This window comes from Dipodomys merriami, unplaced genomic scaffold, assembly GCF_024711535.1.
Source record: "Dipodomys merriami isolate MVZ:Mamm:240054 unplaced genomic scaffold, mDipMer1.0.p SCAF_306, whole genome shotgun sequence".
Lineage (NCBI taxonomy): Eukaryota > Metazoa > Chordata > Mammalia > Rodentia > Heteromyidae > Dipodomys > Dipodomys merriami.
Window position 1 is genome coordinate 54,776 of NW_027204560.1, and position 23,609 is coordinate 78,384.

General features: G+C 38.6%; 1 protein-coding gene across 2 annotated transcripts in view; it reads right to left on the reverse strand.

Annotated features, from left to right (window-relative positions):
* Spata16 (spermatogenesis associated 16) overlaps nt 1-23,609 on the reverse strand; it is a 239,033-nt gene that overhangs the window by 25,410 nt on the left and 190,014 nt on the right. For both annotated transcript variants that reach the window (XM_070041296.1, XM_070041298.1), the window contains exons 6-8: nt 21,876-22,023; nt 7,768-7,914; nt 6,605-6,717 (exon numbers count right to left, since the gene is read on the reverse strand). In XM_070041296.1, coding sequence (XP_069897397.1) covers nt 6,605-6,717; nt 7,768-7,914; nt 21,876-22,023 — 408 coding nt within the window. The remainder of the gene's footprint in view (nt 1-6,604; nt 6,718-7,767; nt 7,915-21,875; nt 22,024-23,609) is intronic.

Below are 23,609 nucleotides of genomic sequence, written 5' to 3' on the forward strand. Positions count from 1 at the left end.
GCATTCAGGATCTAGGATGAAAGGGGAAGATAAGACAAATTGTGGGATGGGAAGGGGAAACAAAGGAGGAGGCAACAATGCTTGATAAGAAATGTACTCTTTACCTTTCCCATGTAATTGGAACCCCTCTGTACAGTATTTTCACAATAAAAAAAAGACTGAAATTTACCTATAACCTGTGGAAGGGGGAAGGGGAGTAGGGAGAGATTGATTGGATTACATTGCTTGTACAAAGTGGAAAGTCACAATGAAATCCCCTGCCCCAGTGTAGAGCCAGTGAATGCTAGTAAGGAAATATTAGGGGGGCTGAGAGTGTGGCTTAGTGGTAGAGTGCTTGCCTAGTAGGCATGAAGCCCTGAGTTCAATTCCACAGTACCACATAAACAGAAAAAAAGCCAGAAGTAGTGCTGTGGCTTGAGTGGCAGTGTGCTAGCCTTGAGCAAAGAAGCTCAGGGACAGTGAAGTTAGTCAGGCCAGAGAGACAAAGGACACATGTTGTTTTCTCTCATATGTGGAAATTAGTAGTATCTTGAGTTTCACTGGAAAAATCACAGTATTTTGTTCCTGGAAATGTTAACTACACAGGTGACTCCCCAAAGTATTTAAAATCTTAAGTAGAAGATTAAGGACAAGCTACCACTTTTAGAGGTTTACATCTGGTAAGGGCTATTTTCTTCTGCGAGTACTCATTTTTATTTATTTACCTTTTTTTTCATGCTAGTACTGGGGCTTGACCTCAGGTTTTCACACTTTGCCTCGATTTTTCACTCAAGGTTGGAATTGTACCATTTTAGCCACACTGCTACTTCCAGCATTTTGGTAGTTTATTGGGGATAAGATTCTCATGGACTTTCTTGCCAAGGCTGGCTTTGAACTATGATCCTTACGTCTCAGCCTGTTGAGTAGCCAGGATTACAGGCATGAACCACCAGTGACTAACTTCATTAGTGATACATATAAAACAGGACCTCTTTCAGAAATCACAGAGAGAAGACAGTTGATTTCTTTCTTAAATGAAATTTTCCTTTAAAGAGAAAAATGGTTAGAAAGCAGCACTACCAAAGATCATCTGAACTTCCCCGTGAAATTAGAAAGTCACTTTCTGAAATGTCACACTTCCATTTTGACTGATAGCTTCGAGATGCCGACATTTTTGTAGAATCTGGGAAATAAAGGAAGGCTAGGCACCAATGCACTGCATTTGCTTTCTTTCTTCCTAAGACCCATTGGTGCCATTCAAGTAATGTCCTCTATTCCCACTAATTTATTTTTCTTGATTAGCTGTTGATTTGAAAATCTATAAACCTCTAAGAGGATCACAAATAGTGGATTTGAGATCCTTGCCTGCATTGATGAAATGGCTAGTCTACCATTCAGTGTAGATGTGTAGCTGAACAATGGTGTTCTGTCAAATCGAGGGAAGCAAGTTGGGGTGCGGGGAGAAACAGTTTTCTTTTGGAAGAAAAATTGCTTTCTTTGTCCTTCTTTAAAAGAAAACAATGGGGCTAGTTGTAGGAACGTGGTTTAGAGCAGAAACAACTGCAGCCTGCTTGGGAACATAATCTATTAGTGTAATTTTCCCAAACATCAGGAAAATGAAAATAGTGGCAGGCCGCTGGGCTTTGTTAGCTTGATTGTATGATGCATAACAAAGCAGGAAGCGCTCCACAAGAAAAAGACGCTAGCAAAGGAACAGAGTTGACTGCTAATTGTCACTGCCTCCTCCCATCCCCCTCCATCAAATTGAATAGCAATTGTGTTTATCAGGAAGTGATCGATTTGGAGAAGCAAGAGAGGGGAGATTTGAAAGACATAGTTAAAAAAAAAAAGGTGAAAATCAGTATCTAATGCCAACAGGAAGGTTTTAATGCTGTAGCTTTAAGATAGTAAGCAAGAGTAAAATTGTGAAAAGTGAAGGAACTAGCTTGAACTTCCAAAGCTACCAAAGGGGAAGTAGGAAGCCTTGGGAGTACCTCCTAAGAAAGTCTAGGAGCCATCGAAGGGCTCCTTAGCTGCCAGGAAGAGTGCAATAAAATGGCCAAGAAGTCTGACACCAGAAGCTTACACCTGTAATCCTAGCTGCTCAGGAGGCTGAGATCTGAGGATCACAGTTCAAAGCTAGCCTAGTCAGGAAAGTCCGTGAGTCTCTTACTTCCACTAAGCTCTCAAAAAACGGTGAAAGTGGAGCTGTAGCTTAAATGGTACAGCACTAGCCTTGAGCCCCAGGACTGGCGCACACACACACACACACACACACACACACACACACACACACACACACACACACGTGTGTGCAAAATGGCTAAGTTTGAAGTGAAAACCATATGCAGGTCTAATGATGGTTAGGCAAACATCAAGTTCAAATGAAGCCTTCAGTATCAGAATTGCCTAGATTTAGTAGCAGTAATGGGTAAATGTCTGGTTCATTAGTAGCACTCAGTAATACAGCTGAAAAGGAGACTATGTGTTTTGGAATCTATTTCTGCTTGGCATACATATGGAAACATTAATTGCAAAAAAATGTTTGTGTGTATAAGTGGGGTAGGAGACATTATTGTGCATGTGTAAAGATTTTTTATGCTTTGCTTGGAAGAAATTAAAAGTAAAATTAACGAGGTATTGAAAAACACAGTTAGGTCATTTTTGAGCAAGGCATCCTGGGAAACAGGCTTCATGCATGATGAGAGATTCTATTATTATTATTATTTTTAACTCTTTAACATTTAGCCCAGGAATGCACATAGGTTTGAAACTGACAGAAATCAGTAAAGTTAATGAATGGAAAAGCAAAGCATGTGAAATAATTAGGGTAAAACTCCAGGGAAGGAAAAATATTGTTAGAGATTGCTGGGTGAGCGGGTTGATATGAAATAGGATTGAACACTATCAGGAAAATGATAGATAGCTTCTGACTCTTAAAATTCATTCATCTGGACATGTGTTTGTGTCTAACAGAGCAATGTATAAAGATAACGAAAATGTGTCCAAAGTGTACAACATCTAGAACCTGCAACCTTCCCTCAGCAAAGGAAACTCCTTCCCTATGGTTTTTACAACCTCACAACTAACGTGACTATCTATGTGCTGTGGGGAGCGTTTCCACAATTAATTTTCCAACTCTAATTTGTTTGTACACTGAAATATTCATTTTAAAAATGGAATCCAGCTATGGAGTCCTTTACATATTGTTTTATGCATGTTTATCCCCAGTCAGGATGAAAGTTTTATTTTTTTATTTTTTTTTCATTTTTTTAATTGTAAAGATACTATACAGAGGGTTACAGTTACATGAGTGAGGTAATGAGTACACTTAGGATGAAAGTTTTATAGCAAAGGGATGTAATAAGTCTTTGGGTGTGAGCAAGGAGCTGTGCTCTCTTGCTCTGGTTTTGAGTCCCAACATCTGATTCTCCAGCTGTGTGAACTTCATTCTATGACTACTCTGAGCAACATTTTCCTCATTGGTGAGGTGAAGATCCAGGGCTACCAAACAGGGAGTGTGAAATGAGAAGATGGGAGAGAAAGAGCTTTAGACATTGTGGAGTATTATACACATGTGTCTGCGAAATCCAAGTCCTCAGCTGGACATTCCAAGGGCAGCTGATGCCTGTTTAGTTTTTCTTTTTTGATGCCAGTCACATGACATATTTGTCTTAGTGATTAGGCCTAAATAAAATTTGGATGCTCCTAATGGATGATTCTAGACCTTAGTGGACAAGTAAAATTGTGTCCCAATCACCAGTATTAAGGATGATTGAAAGATGGAAAATTCTTCAGGATAAATGTACAAGCCAAGGCAATGGTCACTGAAAAGTTTCTAGACGTTTCTAAAGTTTCTAAGATTGTTAATACTTTACAAAGCACTTCAGTACAGGTTATGTATTTGTATTCTCCAAGACTGGAACTTGAACTCAGTACCTGAGGCTTTTGCTCATTGGCTAGCACTCTACCAGTTGAACCATGCCTTGAACCCCAACATTGGTCTATTTTATGAATGAAAAATATTAGCTTGGAGGCTAAGTGATTTTCCCTGAGGACAGTCTTGGGCACAGGTCCTTTTCAATAGATGTCACCAAGGAGTGATATGAACAATGCAATGTCTACCCACTCAAGTAGACAGTATTTAATACCTGATTAGAAAAACACTTCTAGGAGAGCTTACAAAGACCAGTGAGAACTATTTGTTTCACAGCTCAGGACACCATGTCAGGATTATTTCTAGTTATCAACTTCTTACCTGCTTCCTTAAGCTAAGTTTACCTTTGCAGCCGATTTTATTCAATACTGTTTTATGAAGCTGTGACTGGGTAAGTATGAAACCAGGGCCCCATATTTGGATATATTTGTCCCTAGGGACCTTTGGTCTCATTCACCTTAATGCCATTAAAACTCTTTGAAACTAAACCTTCCTTAAACTCTTATTTCTCCTACAAGGGAATGCAGGAAAGTTGATGATGAAACTATAATGAGCAGACTGATTCTATATTAAGACTGAATTGTTTAGGTACTAAACAATGGTGGGTCATGCCTATAATCCCAGTTACTTAGAGGCTGAGATCTTGAGGATGCAAGTTTAAAACTAATCCTAGCAGAACAGTGTACCAGACTCCATCTCCGATTAACCAGCAAAATGTTGGACTAGAGGTGTGGCTCAAATGCTAGAATACCAGCTGTGAAAAAAAAGCCAAGTGAGATCATGAGGCCATTGGTAAATACAGTGGCTTTCACTTTTAAATTTCCTGTTCAGACACATAAAGATATGGTTATATATGAGTTACTAAGTGGTCAGAAGACCTGGAAGGTGAGATGAAAAGGAAATACAGAATTGAGAAAATGCACATGCTTGGATGGGTCCAACCTGCTTTCATACCATAAGCCAACAACATACTATGGAGTCAGTCATTGGACAAGTAGCAGCAGGCATTACTCCAAAGACCCAGGGTATAGATCATTTCCAGTGTTGGGCCCACAGGCACTGCTAGGCTAGCCATCCACTGAGGCAGTCAGATAATGCTACAGGCTGATCCTTCTTGCTAGCAAATATTCCCTTCTTGGCTGGGGCCTGATGATGACAATAATGATGTGTGTGAATTTCTAATTAGGATGGAAGGTTGGTGGAGGTGTGTATGTGTGTGGGTTTGTGTGTGTGTGCGTGTGTATGTCTATCTAGAAGAGGTTGTGATAAGTTGCAGATAGAACCCAACATGTGTAGTGCAACCAAAGAGATTATTATTGACTGAATGCGTCACCCCCAATTCATATATTGAGCTTGACTTCTCCATATGGTGGTGTTTTGAGATGGTGGCCCTGGGAGGTCATTAGGGTGAGATGAAATTATGATGGTGGGGTAGTGACCTTGTAAGAGATACTAGATATCTTGTTCTCTCTTCTCTGTGTTTGTCTGTCACCTTTCTGTCTCTGTCTGTGCCATATAAGACCAAAGGGAACAGGCAGATCTTTGGAAGCCATGAGGCCTCATCATAACTTGTACCTGTCGCCATCTTGGTTTTGGACTGCCAGGCTCCAGAATCAAGAACACAAATTTCAGTTGCACAAGCCAATGAGTCTGTGGCATTTTGTCATGGCAGTCTAAGTCTACTGAGACAAAGATTGGTTGTTTATTCATGTAAGGGAGATAATTGTGTAAAACAGAGTTGAAGGGAGGAAGGACTCCTATGGTAGAAAACGCAGTAAAAGGTACTTTTGTATTTGCCAAGCATAGAATTGACAAATCATGCAACTAGATTAGGCATTTTATAGCTTTTCTAAAATGCTGAATAAACTGACTAATGTCAGAGAGCAGGTAACTGCTGAACAGATGCGAAGGAGTTGTGTGATGACCCCCTCAGTTCTCCTTCTAGGATAAGAACATCAAATCAGTTGTGGGATACAAAAGCCACAAGAAGGCAATTCTTTAACATTTCTAACTTACTGGCCTTTTGAAAAAAAATTAAACAAAGAGAAACCTGCTGTCTTAATAGCCTGTTAGTGAGACTTTCCCTTTATGTACTTTCAGTTGAAGGATTTAAATTTTTCAAAGAATACCACATCATTCATGTCATGTTTTGAGCTCTCCAAGATCCCCCAAGGTAGAAAAAGTCTTTCCCCCACATGGATTAGATCATTGACCTTAGGCCATTGGAAGATTAGCTGCACTGTTTAGAACAGCACCGGTTCACCACTGTGGTATGGAGATATTAGCCTGAACAGCTCTGAGTTCGTGCATAGGTAACCAGATGGCTGTGTGCAATAGCTCCATAAATGAAGCAGAGAAAACGTTGTGCTTGCTAAAATTTTGTTATTGATTGGAAATGAGAAATTCACTGCAAACTCAAACTAGATAATAGAAAGGCATAAAGAAGAAGCTCTTTAAAAGACAACTGATCTAGCAACTACTTGAACGCAATGCTGCAATGTGTAACATTTAGAATATAAAAGGAATAAAGTCATTAGCTAACGTTTATTGGGCTTTGAAAATAAGATTTTTCCATGAATGCTTCTCAAATCCTCCAAGACTTATAATATTTGCTGCCTAAACTTGCCATACTTTTTGAATTCTCTAATATTTGTACATTGGACAAAAATAAAAGACTCATATACCTACATTTAACTGGGTGCTTCTGATAAAATCCAATATTGGCAAGATTCGTTTTCCCATTGTCTCCATGTGTCGTATTGTGTCTTCTCTGGTCAGCAGACAGAAAGGAGTTTTATGTTCTAGAAATTGTAACAATAAACTTTTATACTATTTTTTCTCCCCAGACTATCATTTCAAAATGCTTTCTTTAGCAAGCTGTACACAGAAATCTCAGTATTAATAGATAGGAAATCTTTAGTATAGAAACTAGTCTCACCCCAGACCACACGCGTCACAATGAGAGATCTGTGAGGAGAAAGCAGAGGAGACATTGTCCTTAGAAACTGTCATGTCTTCATTTTGCTGTGTTTCTTGATGGAGAGATCTGCGACAGCTTGTAACAAATCACCTATCTCTGCAGAGTATGATTTCTCCTGAGTTGTGAAAAAAATGTTGTCATCAATGTGTCTGATTCTTGTCGTGTTTCTCTCAGGTATTACTCGAGTGTGCAGCTCTTGTTGCCTATGAATGTCGCTTGAAGCTGACATAAGCCTCGGATGAATCAGAGCCAGACACATCACAAATTCTTAATTACGTGGTTACAGCTGAAGGAATACATTCAGCCTGGTTGTGAATTTGGTTCATAAGTTTGCAACTTGACTTCCTTGTGAGTATTTCTTAAGAATGGAAAATTGCAACCCCATACTCTTTAGGGGATCTAAGCTCTTGGCTAGTTCTTTAAGAAAGGGGGAGAACAGATGTCAGCTACTGCATTGACGGAGAATTCAAGTGATTCAGACCTGCCATTCTAGTTTTGTTGTGTAACCACCTTTTCCATTTGCTAACTGACCATGAAAGCCTGTATTCTGTCTGTGCTTTATGATGAGGTCTTGGTTGGAGGGCATGGTTGGTAGTTGGAGAGGGTTGGAGTGCAGGGTGAATGCTCCAGAATTTTGTGTGCTTTTGGGGAAAATGTTAACCAATAACCAGAATCCCAGCTAAGATGAACTAATCTGCTCAGAAGATGAGAGAGAGAGAGAGAGAGAGAGAAGAGAGGGAGAGAGAGGGGGAGAGAGAGAGAGAGAGAGAGAGAGAGTTACAACCCATACACTATTCTATCAGAGATGAATAGCACAGAATTCCAGTCCAGGAACCATAATGAGAGATAATAGCAAGTCTGAATGGCTCACCCGTGAATGTTGGCAGCTTCCTACTTGACATCTTTTCCAAAAATTTTCCATCATCTTTGTTTTTGAACCCAAGAGTCAAGAGATATTGTTGAGGAGGAAAAGATGACCAGTCAGTGGTCTGAGGCAGCATATGGAGCCCTTGGAGATCTGAAAAATGGCAGACAAACAACTAAGAGATCTTTGCTACAGCCTGGTTGTTTTCAAGAGCTCCTTTCCCACAATTACCCTAGGGGGAAAAATGATAAATATCAACATTTAAGATACAAAGTAAGATTATATGTATCAGATGACCAAATAGGGAATCTTCCCAAATCAGATTTTATCATTTCTTTTTTATTTTAATAATTTTTAATTTCATAGTGACTTAAACATACACAAATTATATTAATAAGATATGACAACATGATGTGATTATCTTCCATAGTAATAGATGTCCAGGACCAACTTGCAGATTTGGTAGTTTTTGGTGACTCTTTTTTTATCCCAAGAAAATTTGATTTTTTTTTTTGGTTTATATTTTAAATCTAAGGAAATAATGTTATAGAAAGGAAAGAGAAAAATTACCAAGTGAGAATTAAAGTACAAGGCTAATCAATTTAGTTACCGTCCTTCCTACAGTTATAGAAGGAAATTTAAATTGATAAATGCACTGACTCATATAATTTGACTTGGAAATAATTCAAGTGTCATGGCCACAGTTCTAAAACAAACTCAGTCCTTAATGACTCAATCCTTGAGAGCTGATACTGAGTGCTTATTTTCTAAGAGTTTTGTGTGCATTAACGCTGGGGTTCCTGCTGCCTCCATGTATGGATATGAAGTGGAAGGGTATAGAAGGGAAACAATTTGCCTGAGAAAAAAAGGTGAAAATGGATCAAACAGGATTCAGACCCAGGCACTTGACTACAGGGAGGTCCACCCATTATTATTTTTGGGTAGGAACAAATCCCAGCCATGGAGTCTGGAAGGCCAGGTTTACCTAATTCATTAAGCTTTGTTTTATTATAAAAGACTTCTCAAATAACAGTGGATGAATAGAGAAGTTTAATAAGTTCTCTCCCCTTAATAATGCCAGAAAAGGCAAAAAAAAGCATATTCCAAATATCTCTGAATTATGATTTTGTTAAAGATCAATTTTTAACCTACATTTAAAACTCAGCTGCTCCAATATAGCTTTCATTTTATAATGGTGATATGTCTGTAACATATATATGATGGATGCTATGGCTCATGCCTCTCATGCTAGCTATTCAGGAGGCTGAGATCTGAGGATTGCCATTCAAAGCCAGCCTCAGCGAAAAGTCTGTGAGATTCATCTCCAATCAATGGAAAAAAAAGCCAGAAGTGGAGGTGTGGCTCAGTTTAACAAAATGATTATCAGGAAGCTGAAACACAAGTTGTGTTAGAAGCTGTGGGGCGTGGGGAGTGGAAGTCAAGGGCTGGGGGCAGATGAATGGAGAGAGGAAGGGCGGGCAAATGCAGTCAGAATATGAGCTGTTGATATGAGAAAATGGAACCAGATAATTTGAGTTTGGGACAGATGAGAGACAATGATAAAAGGGGTGACAGGGATCAAGATGCACCGTATTCACAAACTGACATGTTGTATGAAACCCCTTTGTACAACTACTTAAATAAAAAGTAGAAAACAATTGCAGCAGATAATCACAGATCTATTATTTGTTTACAGTCTAGTTCCCAAGACAACAAAGGACGAATTTATCAGTGAATAGCACTGGGATGAAGTATTTTGGCCTCATGGTTGCCCAAGTTAGATGTTTGAGGATTCTTGAAGACACAGCTCATGGACTTTAAGAGTTGGTTGTTTCTTGCCCTTGACTAGTTGTTGGGTGAAAAGGAGACCAAGATTAATCCTGCCAGTGATTAGATGGATCGGAAAATTGATGCTACCTCTATAGCTCATGTATTACAAAATATGATCATGGATATAAGAATTTTATGCTCCCTTTGGTTCTATGTTTTTCTCTGTGAGTATTCAATATTAAATTTCAGGTGAAGTGATTGTGTGTGTGTGTGTGTGTGTGTGTGTGTGTGTGTGTGTGTGTGTGTGTGTGTGTGTGTGTGGTTTGAACTCAGGGCCTTCTGCTCTTAGCTTTATTGATTAATGCTGGTGCTCTACCACTTGAACCACAGCTCCACCTCTGGCTTTTTGCTGGTTAATTGGAGATAAGATGTCAAGGATTTGTCTTCTTAGGCTGGTTTTGAACTTTAATCCTCAAGATCTCAGCTTCCTGAATAACTAGGTTTAGAGGTGTGAGCTGTTGGCACTCAGCTTCAGGTAACGTTTGAAATGTATATATACTGTTTAATTTAGAAAAAAAATTAAAGTATCATTTTCCCCCACTTGTATGCAGAGTAAGTTGCAGTTGTTTGAACTTGTACCCTAGCAGGTGGTCTAGGACCGCCAATGCTGAATCTCATGCAACGTTAATTTGAATGTTAATTAAAGATTTCATGCTTATAAACCTCTACCTATATCCAAAAGCCTAGTGAGCCTGGTGGATGTGAACATTCATCAGATTATATTGTCCTTTGGTACAAAAGTAGAACTGATTTTTTTTGCCAGTCCTGGCGCTTGAATTCAGGGCCTGGGCACTTCCTTTAGCTTCTTTTGCTCAAGGCTAGTACTCTATCACTGGAGCTACAATGCCACTTCCGGCTTTTTCTGTTTATGTGGTACTGAGAAATCGAACTCAGATCAAGGCGAGCACTCTACCGCTAAGCCACATTCCCAGCCCTGGAACCGATTTTTGGAATGTCTTTTCTTTTTGTTCCCATTATGTCAAGAAAACTTGTGAGAAATAAATCTTTTTGAATGCATTCAATTTCATTGATCACAACTGGAGGTCAAACATCAATGACTGGAACAGAAAGTTAGGATTAAAGTCTAGTGTGCTGGTGAGACCTGATCCTAAGTTTCATCATAAGAAAAGTGGATGCTTTTCCTTTTTTTTTTGTGCTGCTACTGGGGCTTGAACTCAGGGAATGGGGGCTGTTCATGAATATTTTTGCTCAAAGCTAGAGCTCTATCACTTGAGCCTCACCCCCACTTCCAGCTTTTTGGTGCTTAATTAGAAATAAGAGTCTCATGGCATTTTCTGTCCAGGTTAACTTCAAAGCGAGATCCTCAGATCTCAGCATCCTGAGTAGTTCGGATTAAAAGCAAGAGGCACTAGTGGCAGGCACAGATTCCATTTCTTACAAAAGCACAGTTTTCCATTCTCTCCTCTTCCCAGTGAAAGATGTCAAATTCCTAGAAAAGAGGTTAGTTTTCTATTTACAATAGAAGGCTGGAATTGGCCAGTTTTCAAGTCTTTAAGATCTTTAAGCTCTTTGATCTTGCTGTACTATTGTTCCTTCTTTAAAAAAAATCATCCTGCTTAGAGTTCAGCCATAGTCTCTGTCTCTGTCTCTCTTACACACACACACACACACACACACACACACACACACACACACACACACACACACACACACACACACTCCCTTTCTCATCCTGCCTTCTCCTTCAGTGTTTCCCAAAGCTGTCTCTGGTCCCTTGGCATTATTATTACACATAAACCCTAGGAGATGTCTCTAGTCTTGTGGGCGTAACTGTTATTTCTAACTGAAACATTAGTATCAAAGCTATTGTCATACATAAACATATGTAAAATATCACCAAATTCAAAAACATTTCCAAATACCTCTGGGGACAGTCCATTTCCCCTCCATCCTTCCCAAAGTTACTTGAAATAGAGCACATTTGTTTTTCAAAAGTGATTTGTATGTTCTCTACAATTTCCCTTCTTTGGTTTTCACCGGCATGTTATTGAGATAGCCATTATTCAATCAATTGTTCTGGCTTAAAAATCTGCAGCCATTGTTGACTTGTCTTTTCTTTAATTCCTTGACATTTAGGGAGTCTCAAAAACTAATTAAATCTGCCCATCGCAATCCAGCCCATATCAGCTCATTTCTTTCCATTGTCCTTGCCATCACCTTGGTCAAATTTCTCATCACACAAGTCTCGCTGCTACCCCTGTTAGACCATGCCACTGTACCTCTGGGCCACCACCCAAAACTATTGCTGAATGCCAACTCTGCCATTGCTACGCCTCTCCTCAGAGCCACAGTGACTTCTTTCTAGCAGTCAGGGTTCTCAACTGTGTGCATCTACTTCAAGATCTTTGCCTTATTTTTCTGTGTTTTTTATTTTTTTTAAAGAAAAATCCTTTTGTAGTTGTGTTTGTAGCAACCTGTGTTCATCCTGCCTCTAACCTGTTTATTTTCATTCCAGAAACATCACATCTTATATCCATCCTCCATGCTTCCATTGATTCCTGTTCTTCCAAATGCGCCTTATCTATAAGTTTCCTGAATATTCCAGATTCTTCCCTTCATGCTCTTAAAAAATCTGTACTTTTACTTCAGGAAATTTCTCAGTTCATGTGGGATAGATCTTAACAAATTTTAATGCTCGTGTGTGTGTGTGTGTGTGTGTGTGTGTGTGTGTGTGTGTGTGTGTGTGTGTGTGTGTGTGTGTGTGTGTGTGTGTGTATATGTGTGTATGTTTGCATTTGCTGATTCTAGAACTTGAACTCAGAGCTTTGAGTCTCCTTTGGCTTTTTTGTTCAAGATTGGTGCTCTACCACTTGAGCCACAGCTCCATTTCCAGCTTTTGCTTGTTAACTGGAGATAAGGCTTTCCTGCCCAGGCTGGCTTTGAATTGTGAGCCTCAGCTCTCCCCCTGTTGAGTAGCTAGGATTACAGGAGTGAGCCACTGGTGTCTGGCTTCCAAATCCCTTTATTTTTTCACTTTTATTTATTTTTTATTGCCATTATTAAGGTGTTGTACAGAGTGGTTGCTATTTTATGTCAGGTAATGAGAGTATATTTCTTTGGACAATGTCACCTCTTCCCTCACTCGTTCCTAGTTTTTCTCCCATCTCCACCCACAAGTTGTATAGTTAGTTTTCAACATAGTGTCTAGTAAGTACCATTGCTGCATCTGTTCATCCTTCATCCCTCTATTTCTGTGCCCTTCATCCTCTCAAAGACAGATAAACGAACAAGGCAAAAAAAAAGAAAACAAATTAACAAAGAGAAAACCTTTCATTTCAATTTCCTGGAGTTTATTTTGACTAATTTTGACCAATTTTTAATGAATCGAGTAAGAAAAAACCAGCAACCCTACCTTACATTAATAAAATACCCCAAACTTCTGAGATATGACATATTTTCTGTCTCTCAATTTAGGAATAAACTCATACAGCCTTGTTCTGCATTTTTACTTCAACCAGAAAAGTATTCTTGCCTTTCTTAAGGTAACTTAGTGGGGGTGATGCACAAATGAACAGAATTGTTTTACCTGGATGGAAACATTAAGTTTCTTAGTTGGGTGACATCCATGCTGCAGCTTGTTCTTTGAGAATTATGGACACTCAGTCACACACCAAAAAAGATGGGGTTAATAGAGAGAGTCTGGCTTGGTAGAATCATTGACAGCATCAGAAAAACATCTACAAAAACATGTTGATTGTAGATGAACAGTCTCTGTATTTGCTATGAAGTGAAATATCTGTTAAATAGAATGTAGGTTCTCTGGCAATAAAGTATAAAATAGAAATACCATTATCATCTGTATTTTCTAGTGGACACCTAATCATAACTACAGCCAACAGATTGTGAATGCACATTTCAAGGCATATATATATATATAATATATATATGTATATGTATATATATATATATATATATATATATATATACATACATATATGCTTTATTGAAAAGTTGCAGAGATTGAAAAGCTCTCTCAGGACATATGCAAATTGATTAGCACTCTATCATTACCTCTCTATAAGTTTAATCTTTTTATTTGTGGGTATGGGTGTCATTTCTTTGCCCTTTGTCCAGAACAAAATGTTCTGACATTTTGGGTTAGAGCAAAATCTCATTTCTAAAGGTCTTGATTGTTCCATGTGAGATAGGAACAGGTAAGTTTTAAATGACTTCTCTTTACTGTTCAGGTTCAGACTGTAGCTCCTACAGTACTTCATAATGCCAACCCTTCGTCATTATTTCTTTCCCAGTCATCGCTGAGCTTTATCTTGTACTCTTTTTTAATGCCAATACTTCTATCTTGGACGTTATCCACAAATTCACATCAGCAAGAAAATAGCAAAAGGCAGCAACTTTGGAGCAAAGCTATCATTATTGCCCTCCCTTATAAATAGTAAAAAAATTCTACTTTTTAAAACAAAGATACACTGGTGCTAGTGGATGGTAATCCTAGCTACTCAGGAGGCTGAAGTCAGAGGATGGCAGTTCAAGGCTACAAGTTCCTGAGATATTAAAAATATTATTTGTTATTGTTATTGTAAAAGTGGTGTACAGAGGGGTTATAGTTATGTAAATTTTGTATTACTCGAGTAATGAGTACATTTCATTTTTGGATGATGTTACCCCTTCCCTCATTCTCCCAGTTTTCCCCTCCCATTCCAACCCTTAAGTTGTATAAGATCATTTCAGCACAGTGTCTAGTGAGTACCACTGATGCATGTGTTCACCTCTTGTCCCTCCATTTCTGTGCCTACCCTTCCCCACTGAAGACAGATAAACAAATGAACAAGACAAAAAGAAAAAAAAAGCTGTTTCCATTTCTTGGAATTCATTTTGGTAAATATTATTTTATATGATCAGAGGCACAGCGGCATTGAGACTTTGTGTTCCTTTCCTAAGAGTATAAAATGATTTATTTACTTTTGAAATTATCTTCAAGTAACAGAGACTCTTATCTACAATTTAGCCAGCAAAAAGCCAGAAGTGGAGCTATGGCTCAAGTGGAGGAGCACTAGCCTTGAGCAGAAAATGCAAGGGAGAGCCCAAGGTCCTTAGTTCAAGCCCTAGTACCAACACAAAACAAATATAGTATGTTTTGATTTTTGCATTCATATATAGTGAGTTATATTTTCCCTTTGACTTTCATTATCATTTCAGAGTTATAGATGCAAGTGAAAAAATTGCTTTCCATTCAGAAAAAAATGGATTTTACTTCAGGCTTCTGAAGTCTACTTCTCTGAGATTGTTTTTGTATATTTAAGTTTCCTCTCATAACCTATATAGAAATGTAGGAAGATAAATAATCCCACAGAATTTTCATAGACATTTCATTTCTATCTTACTTAGAATTCTTATTGATTCCAAAGTTTTGTTTAATCAACTGTATTGGATCTTTATTCTCGGCTTTATTCCATCGAAGTTTCTTAATTCCACCGTCACCAAAGTAGAGTTGAGACAATACAAATATTAAAAATACTGCGATTCCCTTCAATATTTATTAGACTCAGTATTGGTGAAATAGTTAGACTCACTCTTGGTGGAAAAAAACACAATGTTGGAATAATTCCAATAAACTACTGTCCTATGGGGGTGTATCAAAAGGTCTGAACGGTCACCGGTTGGTTAGCTGATCGGCATGCATTTCCCTCCACCCTCCTTCGTTTTTCCTTTGATGAATTTAAAAGTGAGGCAATTGACTCAACCCAGTCAGTCCATCTCGTTCCCTTGTCTGTGTCATTGCTGGTCCAACCAAAGGCATAGGGTGCAGTTTGGGTCATGGTGGAAGAGCAAGTTCAAGGAATTGTGAAAGAGGCTCTGGTGTTGTTTCAGCACTGTATTGGAGATCCATTTATGACATCTCAACATTTTGCCATCACACTCGAGGCTGTAGCAATTGAGGGGATGGTCCAGACAGTGGAGTCCTAAGAGCTCCAGAATGAAGCTGACTATAGAAACAGCGACCAGAGATTCTGAGCTGCTGGGACAAGCTGAACTTCAAGGTGATCTTACCCTCTGATACTTCATCTATGTAAACCAGTGAGTTCCTCACCTTCTGGCTCTTTCAGGACGCATATACTGAGCTTGAAACCCAAAGTTACTTATATGGGGTCTAGCTAGTGTTCAATGCTTCTACATTTAATATGAGGTCTTCAAAATATTATAGTTGAGATGTAAAACACATGTAAGTACTTCAAACTGTGTTTCTGGGAAGAATATTTTTTAATAGGAAAAAATAAAGCATTTGAGGATTGGGCATTATCTATTTTTATGGGTAGCATGAATATAGAAAAATAGAATAGACTTTGGTTATGCCATTACTATAATATTATTATATTGTTAGGCATTTAAATTTATGCTAGTACAACTGTACAATGGGATGGTTATTCTGAGGAAAGATATACTCATTCTTCCAAAATTTAAATCCAGATATATCATCTCTAGATATATGCCCTAAATAATTGAGAGCAGAGACTTGAAAAGATAATTCATGTGCACATGTTATTAGCAACATCATTCCATAGCCAACGGCAGAAGTAATTTATGTTCCTAAGAATAGATGAGTAGAAAAACAGCATGGTATATAAATACCATGGAATATTATGCAGCCTTAAAAAGAAGAAAATCTGATACATTACAACATAGATGAACTTTGAAGTTTGAGTAGTTTCAGATTACAGTTGTGAGCCACTTGCACCTGATGCTTCTTTATCTTTCTTTGGTCAACTCTCATAAGAAAATATACTAGGCAGGTTGAGTTCAGGCTACATTCAGAGGGAAAGAACTCACTCGCCTACCATTGCAAGGAAACCACATTTACTTCAGACAGCAATGCCAGAACACCACACTTCTGACACCAGAAAGATCAACATTTTTAATGGTTCAAGAACAGAAAACTCCATTTTGAGGGATTTTTCTGTAACTTTAGAGAAGGATTTTTCTCATTCTATGAAGAATTCTGTGATAGGAACCCGAGATGATTGATCATTTTTGTGATCATCTTGGCTGTAACACTTCCTTAATGACATTGGAGATGGAGTCTCTTTAATTCTGTACTGCTTTGTCCATTTGAGAAAGCTATTTACAAAGGGGAAAGGTTTGATCTTGAAAACTCTTGGCTCATGACAAAATTATAATAATTTAAAGAGGATAGAACAAAATGAGGAATTTTGACTTTCTGTTTGAGAGAGCATAAGAATGCATCACCCCACCAGTAAATGATGCCGGAACAAACCCAAGGTTATAGATTTCAGTGAAAAGCAATTTTTAAAGGTCTATTTTACAACAATATATTATTCCTCTGAACATACACATTTACTCTTGGGAGTTAAATTGCATTGGAAAGACAAAATATGACTCTACCACCTAAGTGTTAAAGTAATTGATATCTGATCCAGAGAACTTTTCTATTAAACATTACTAAGCACAGATCCATTACTGAATATTTATTTATTTAGCACATAAATCTTGATATTCTCATCAAGAGGAGATGGGTTATGCTTATTGTATTACTTTATTATTATTAAAATACAACCATGCAAGAATATAGACTGTGCAGATTGCATTATTTCATTGGAATATATGAATAAAAATCACAAGCAAAATCTTTATAAATGAAAATGTAATAATTCTGCAGCTGGTGAGTTATTGTTTGTTTTATACACCCTGACTACTCTGCATGAATCAAACCGGATTTTTCCTTAAATAAGAAAAATGGAGAGCTACACTATAAAAAATCAGTATTTTTTTCTTCTGTATGAAACATAATACAATAGAGCTCTATTATAATATGACTGTAAGGTTTTGGTGGGGTTTTCAACATCACTGAAGCAGAAAAAGCTGCACAGTAAGTGCTTGAGCCTGTGAGCACCTGGGTGCCCACAGGGCAGATTTGAATTTTCACCCTCCTTCATTCATCTTACAAAACTTCTCAGGGTAGCACTGATGGCTCCTGTCTGTAATCCTAGCTACCCAGAAGGCTGAGATCCAGAGGATCAAAGTTTGGGGCCAATAAGATCAGAAAAATTGTAGAGACTCCACCTTTAAAATAACCAGCAAAATGCAGTACTAGGAGCGTGGCTTAAGTGGTAGAGCAACAATCTTGCAAGGCTGAGGCCTTGAGTTCAAACCCTAGTATTGCCCCCTTCCCCTCAAAAAGAAAATTATAAAAAGAACTTGGAAGTTTCCTTGCGATGAAGTTTAAGAGCGTTTTCTAATTTCTAATTTGGTTGACTCGTTTAGTTAAAAAAATTGGACTTACATGTCAGTATTATTTCAAAATGAATTAATTTTGTGATTCCTCCCTCCCCACCCTGCCCCAGCATCATCTTTTTTTTTTCTTTTTCTTTTTGTCATGTGGCAGACCCTTGCAGGGCTGGCTGTGGACTGGGCTGGCTAGAGAGAAAGCAAAGCCAGAGGACGGCCCTTCCCTCCTCAATCTCACCTCTGCCAGTGAGCTCAGAGTCCCTGCGGCTCCTGGAGGCTTGGTGAAGGTGATACAGAAATGGACAGGGTTTCTAAGTCAGAGGTTTTCCTGCCAATCTCCCCTGGCAGAACGCAATGTACTAGGCTCCAAGATTTAACAATAGTAACTCGTTCTCCCGCAAAACTTGGATCAGTAGACTCCTGGCCTAAGGTTTTGGAGATATGGATGACAGGGCCTATGCTTGTTATTTAGATGACGTCAATGCCAGGGACATTTTAACCTTTATTGTGGCCTTTCCTTCTCTGATTGCTACGGAAGCTTTAATTTTGCTTCCATGAGTATCAGTGCATCTTTTGGGCCAGATCATGTTTTGGGGGTGTCAGTGTGTTTCTGAGGGTCTCTGTCTGCAGCTGGGTGTGGAAGAGTGTGAGGTGGGAGAGAATACACTCGTGGTTTTGAGGGTGTTGTTGAGTGTGCACGGAGGAGTGTTCCTAAAGGTGACTGGAGAGATAGAGACTGACGTGTAACGTGGCTTTGGGTTGACACACATCTGTTGTAGGAGCAGGAAGTTATCCCTGCTGCACAAATATTTGTTGATATAAGTAGGTGAATACCATTTTTACTACCAGGACAGCAGCTTTTTCAGTGCTAGCTACAAAGCTGATCGAAGGGGAATCCTTACACTGGATTACATGGAAATCCTTACACTGGAATACTGGCTTACACACAGGAGATGGAGTTTAGGACTAGCCATGTTAGAGTCCAGCTTGGGCCCCAAAATTGGTGAGAGCCCATCGCAGCAAATTATCTGGGTGTAATGGCTCATGTTTGCAATCTTAGCTATGTAGGAGCCAGAGGTAAGCGGATAACAGGTGAAGCAGTTTTTGCCCTGGTTAAACACATAAGACTACCTGAAAAAGAAATCATGCAAGGACTGCAGACATGGCTCAAGTGGTATAGCACAAGCTCTAGTGCCACCAATAAAAGAGTAAATTAGCAAAATCAAATGAAGTAAAATAAAAGAGAGTCCTGCTTTCGGGGAAGAAGTGTCACAAGAATAATGTAACTATTGTCTAGGCCTGCTGCTGGTGTGTCCAACTCCCTAGCTCCTACCCTGCTTCAACCTCTCTGTACCTCCCGGGAGAGACGTCCAGATACTGAAGAAGACATGGACCTTCCCTCTCCCCACATTCCTGGCCCTCACTCACTTGGGAGTGTTGAGAGAGAAAAAGCAACACCTCAGATGGTGTAGATGGCTTCACCTAGATCCCAGCCAGCAGCTCTGGGGACCCTCCCCCCCTTAGTTCTTTGCCAGTTGGCTAGTCTTGTTTACCAGAAGCATAGTTTGCACAGAAAAAAGAACCTCACGAGTCCCAAAGACATTTAAATTCTAGCCCGCCCTCCTTCCCTACCTTCCAGTCCCCCTTCAGACACACTGCTGCGCCTTTCCTCTTATCACACTGTCAAACTCTAGCAATTAGTAATTATAACATAATAGAAACAGTCATTAGGAGCTTATAATTATCTTCTCTTTGAAAGTATACGATCCTGTAGCATGAATTGTCTTGCCAGAAGATCATAATTCATCTTGATAACAGGTTTGATGGAGTTCTATGAGACAAGAATCTGGCTCATTAATGTTATTATTGTTTTTAAACTCTCAGTGGCACCGACGCTTCCTAAGTATTAATTAATCGTCATGACTTCGCAGAGAAGTAGGTTAAATACAACTAAACTCATCGCACCAGAAGAGAAATTGGCAAACCCTTGATTCCTTAATGCCTCCCTCTTCATTACCTAAGGATCCAAGAGTAAAAATGGAAATGGCTGAATTAGACTCATGTTTCCATAGTACTAACTGGGCATGAATTTATGTGCTATTGGTGACCTGACTTCAATAAAACCCCCTTAAATGTATGTAATAAAAGAATGGAAATATGTAGCAATCAGCAAAGGTGTAAGCTGCCCTTGCCTGACTTCTTGTAGGATGCACAAACTAAGGACATCAACACCAGAGATCTTTGCAGCCACACACACTTTGCCTTTCCTTTCTTTGCCCTCAAATTCTCATTGTTCCTTGGGGATGTGCGACTCAACATTACTAGTTGCAGATCCATAGGACTTATTTTGAATGTTTGATCACATGGAGACCATGATTAATGGCAAAGACATGGGTCTTTGCCATTAATGCCAATCTGCAATGCTATTTGTCTTCTCTTGTTGCTGTTTTCTTGTTTCTAATGCAAATCATCTTACCTTATCAATTGTAGGAATAACAAGACTTAATAGAGGTAGAGTGCCAGGTACTTTAACACTCATCAGTCATGGAATGTATTACTTATCCTATAAACCAGTTAGCTTCACTGAAAAAAAAAAAGTTTCTCAATAGGAGGCTGTGATACTGTGTGTGTGAATTTGGAGATTTTGTATAACATGGTGGTCATTATCAAGTGGCTTTGCATTTAATACATATACTAAATATAAATACATATCTATGTATATACTAAATATAAATATATATATATCTATGTATATACTATATATGCTAAATATATATACTAAAGATAAATATGTATCTATGTATTGTTAGATCAATCAGTCTCCTATCTCTCTCTCTCTCTCTCTCTCTCTCTCTCTCTCTCTCTCTCTCTATCTATCTATCTATCTATCTATCTATCTATCTATCTATCTATCTGCCACCAGTGGTGCACACCTCTTGTTCTAGCTACTGAAGAGCTGTGATCTAAGGATCCGGTTCAAAGTCAGCCTGAACAGGAAAGTCCATGAGAGTCTTATCTCCAATTAGCTATTGGAGAAGCCAGAGCTACTGAAAAAAAACTACTGAAAGGCTCAAGTGGTAGAGTGCTAGCTTTCAGTGAAAAAGCTAAAATAGTGCCTGGCCCTGAGTTCAAGCTCCAGAACCAGCACACACATGTGTATACACACACACACATACACACACACAAATAGTATGTTGGCAAATTATACTTGAATGTATGAATAAAAGCAAGGGCCTGGATGCTGTGTCTGAGCCTCTTTGTTCTCAAGGCTAGTGCTCTATTACTAACCACAGTGCCACTTCTGGTTTTTAGTGGTTAATTGAAGATAAGAGACTCATGGGAACTTTTCTGCCGGGGCTGGCTTTGAACCTCAGATCTCAGCCTTTTGAGTAGCTAGGATTACAGGCACGAGCCACCTACATCTGGCTGCAAGTACTTTCTAAAATAAAAAAGAGGCAAAAGGCCAATGCCTTGTGCATCTGTTGTGGTACCTTGGGTACTCAGAACACCAGAGGTACAAAAATCTAAGGGAAGAGAGGGACTTGGGAGTAGGGTCGATGATGGAGGAAAGTGGAGGTGGTAGATACTGGAAAACAAATTCCATCTTCAATAAAATGCTATAACCACCTAGTGTACAGATAAAGGATGAGGGGAAGGGTAGCATTTTGCCATGGGCCTGCTTTCTTTCTTTCTCTCTTTCTCCCTCCCTCCCTCCCTCCCTCCCTCCCTCCCTCCCTCCCTCCCTCCCTCCCTCCCTCCCTCCCTTCCTCCCTTCCTTCCTTCCTTCCTTCCTTCCTTCCTTCCTTCCTTCCTTCCTTCCTTCCTTCCTTCCTTCCTTCCTTCCTTCCTTCCTTCCTTTTTTCTTATTAACAAACCAGAGTTTCTAGGTTTTACCACTTCCTTTTAAAACACAGAAACCAAAGCCACAAAGGAATATTCAAGGATCAGTTGGGAACAAATCACTAAAGAAGAAACAACAAACAAGTAACCCCCCAAACGTCCCATGTTTGTTCCACAAGAAGTACAGTATTGGCTAATAACTTGATGATTTTGAACCTTACCTGTGTAGGTATATTCCACATAGGCAGGGTGAGTTTTGGTGAAAACCTCTCTTACTTTTTCTATCTTATCAGCTGTTATTTTTGTTGCAAATGGGGTATACATAACTGAGAAGGATTCAGCCCTGGTGATAGCTTCTTCAATCATGGCCTGAGAGGAAGCAAAAGAACCCATTTGGTATCTGTAATAGTAGATGATGTTTTTGAGGGTGTAAAAAATATAATTACCTTTATAGGTGATTAAAAAATCCATACACTGTACTGCCAAGATAACATATTTTGGTTTTAAATATTCATTAAGACAAAATTTTAATTAGTTCTGGAAATATTATTTCATGTTAAAGAAATCCAATTAAATGAAGAGTTTGTAAATAGTCACCTCTACACTGAGCTTATTTTAGATAAAAAACAGAAATTCTATTTTTCCAAGTGTCTTATTAATTAATTAATTTGTGCTTTCTAAAGTACTGGGGTTTGAACTCAGAGCCTCATGTTTACTAGTCTGGAGCTCTATCACTGAGCCATGCCTCCAGTTATTTAATCACATTGGTCATTTTGAGATATGATCTTGATTTTTGCTGGCCAGTGCCTAGAATGTGATCCTCCTATTTTACATATCCTGCAATAGCTGGAATGATAGCTGTGTGCTACTGTCCCCTGCTTCTGATTGAGACAGGGTGCTCATATATATATATATATATATATATATATATATATATATATATATATATTTTTTTTTTTTTTTTTTTTTTTTTTTGTCAGGCTGACCTGGCACTGTGATTCTAAGGATCTCAACCTCCAGCTTAGTTAGGATTACAGGCATATACCGTTTTTTCAGTTGATTTAGAATGTCAAATTCCTCAGCCCAGCATTATAATTAACTTACTGAGAAAGACATTGATGAGTAATTTATACAAAAAAGTTTTCTTTAAAAAAATGTACCAAACTATCTCTATTTGAGCATGACAAACTACATTGACATACTTAATTTGTCTTTGAAAGCCTGGGAAAGTCTTGTGGACTAGGAAGAACTGTTCTCAGCTTCCTCTCTGCAAAGAATCCCTTCCCTCCAGATCACAAGTAACATGTGAGAGGGACTTAGCTATTTAACAATTTCTTTAAATTATATTTGCTCACAGACCAGTCTAAGTAAAGTCCTGCCATTGCTCTTAGCTTCCTGCTTTAAATAGGATCATTACTATTTGTACTGGATCCCAAAGAAAGTTATTCAAGTTTTAAAAGGAACTTCCTTCTTTCTTGCAACTTTCCCTTCTAATGAGGCTGGAACATTGAATAAAAAGTGTAAACTATCTATCAGTATATCATTTTTTTCTCTGAAAATAGCATAAAGGTATATTACGTTGAAAGTCCACCTTTATTAAAAACTTCCTTTGACAATCAAGAAAAAAAAATCACAGATGGTGAACTTTCTAACAGAAAAAAAATCCACTCAAAATCATAATCTCTCTTATTATCATCACAGTTATTTGGGAACATTTCCTAATAAGGTGGCAAGCAATGAAAGGTCTCTGAAACTGGCCACACTCATACCCATTGCCTGCCCTGGCTCTCAAAGACTTCCAGTAACCACTGTGACTACCGGTGCTATTTGTGAAAGAGCCTTGCATGAATTTCATGATGCAGAAGCTTCTCCTTTCTCTGATAGGTGCAAGGGAAGATTATGTAAAATTAATCGTGGGCAAATTTCTGAATGAATTTCCATAGGTTTTAGAATGA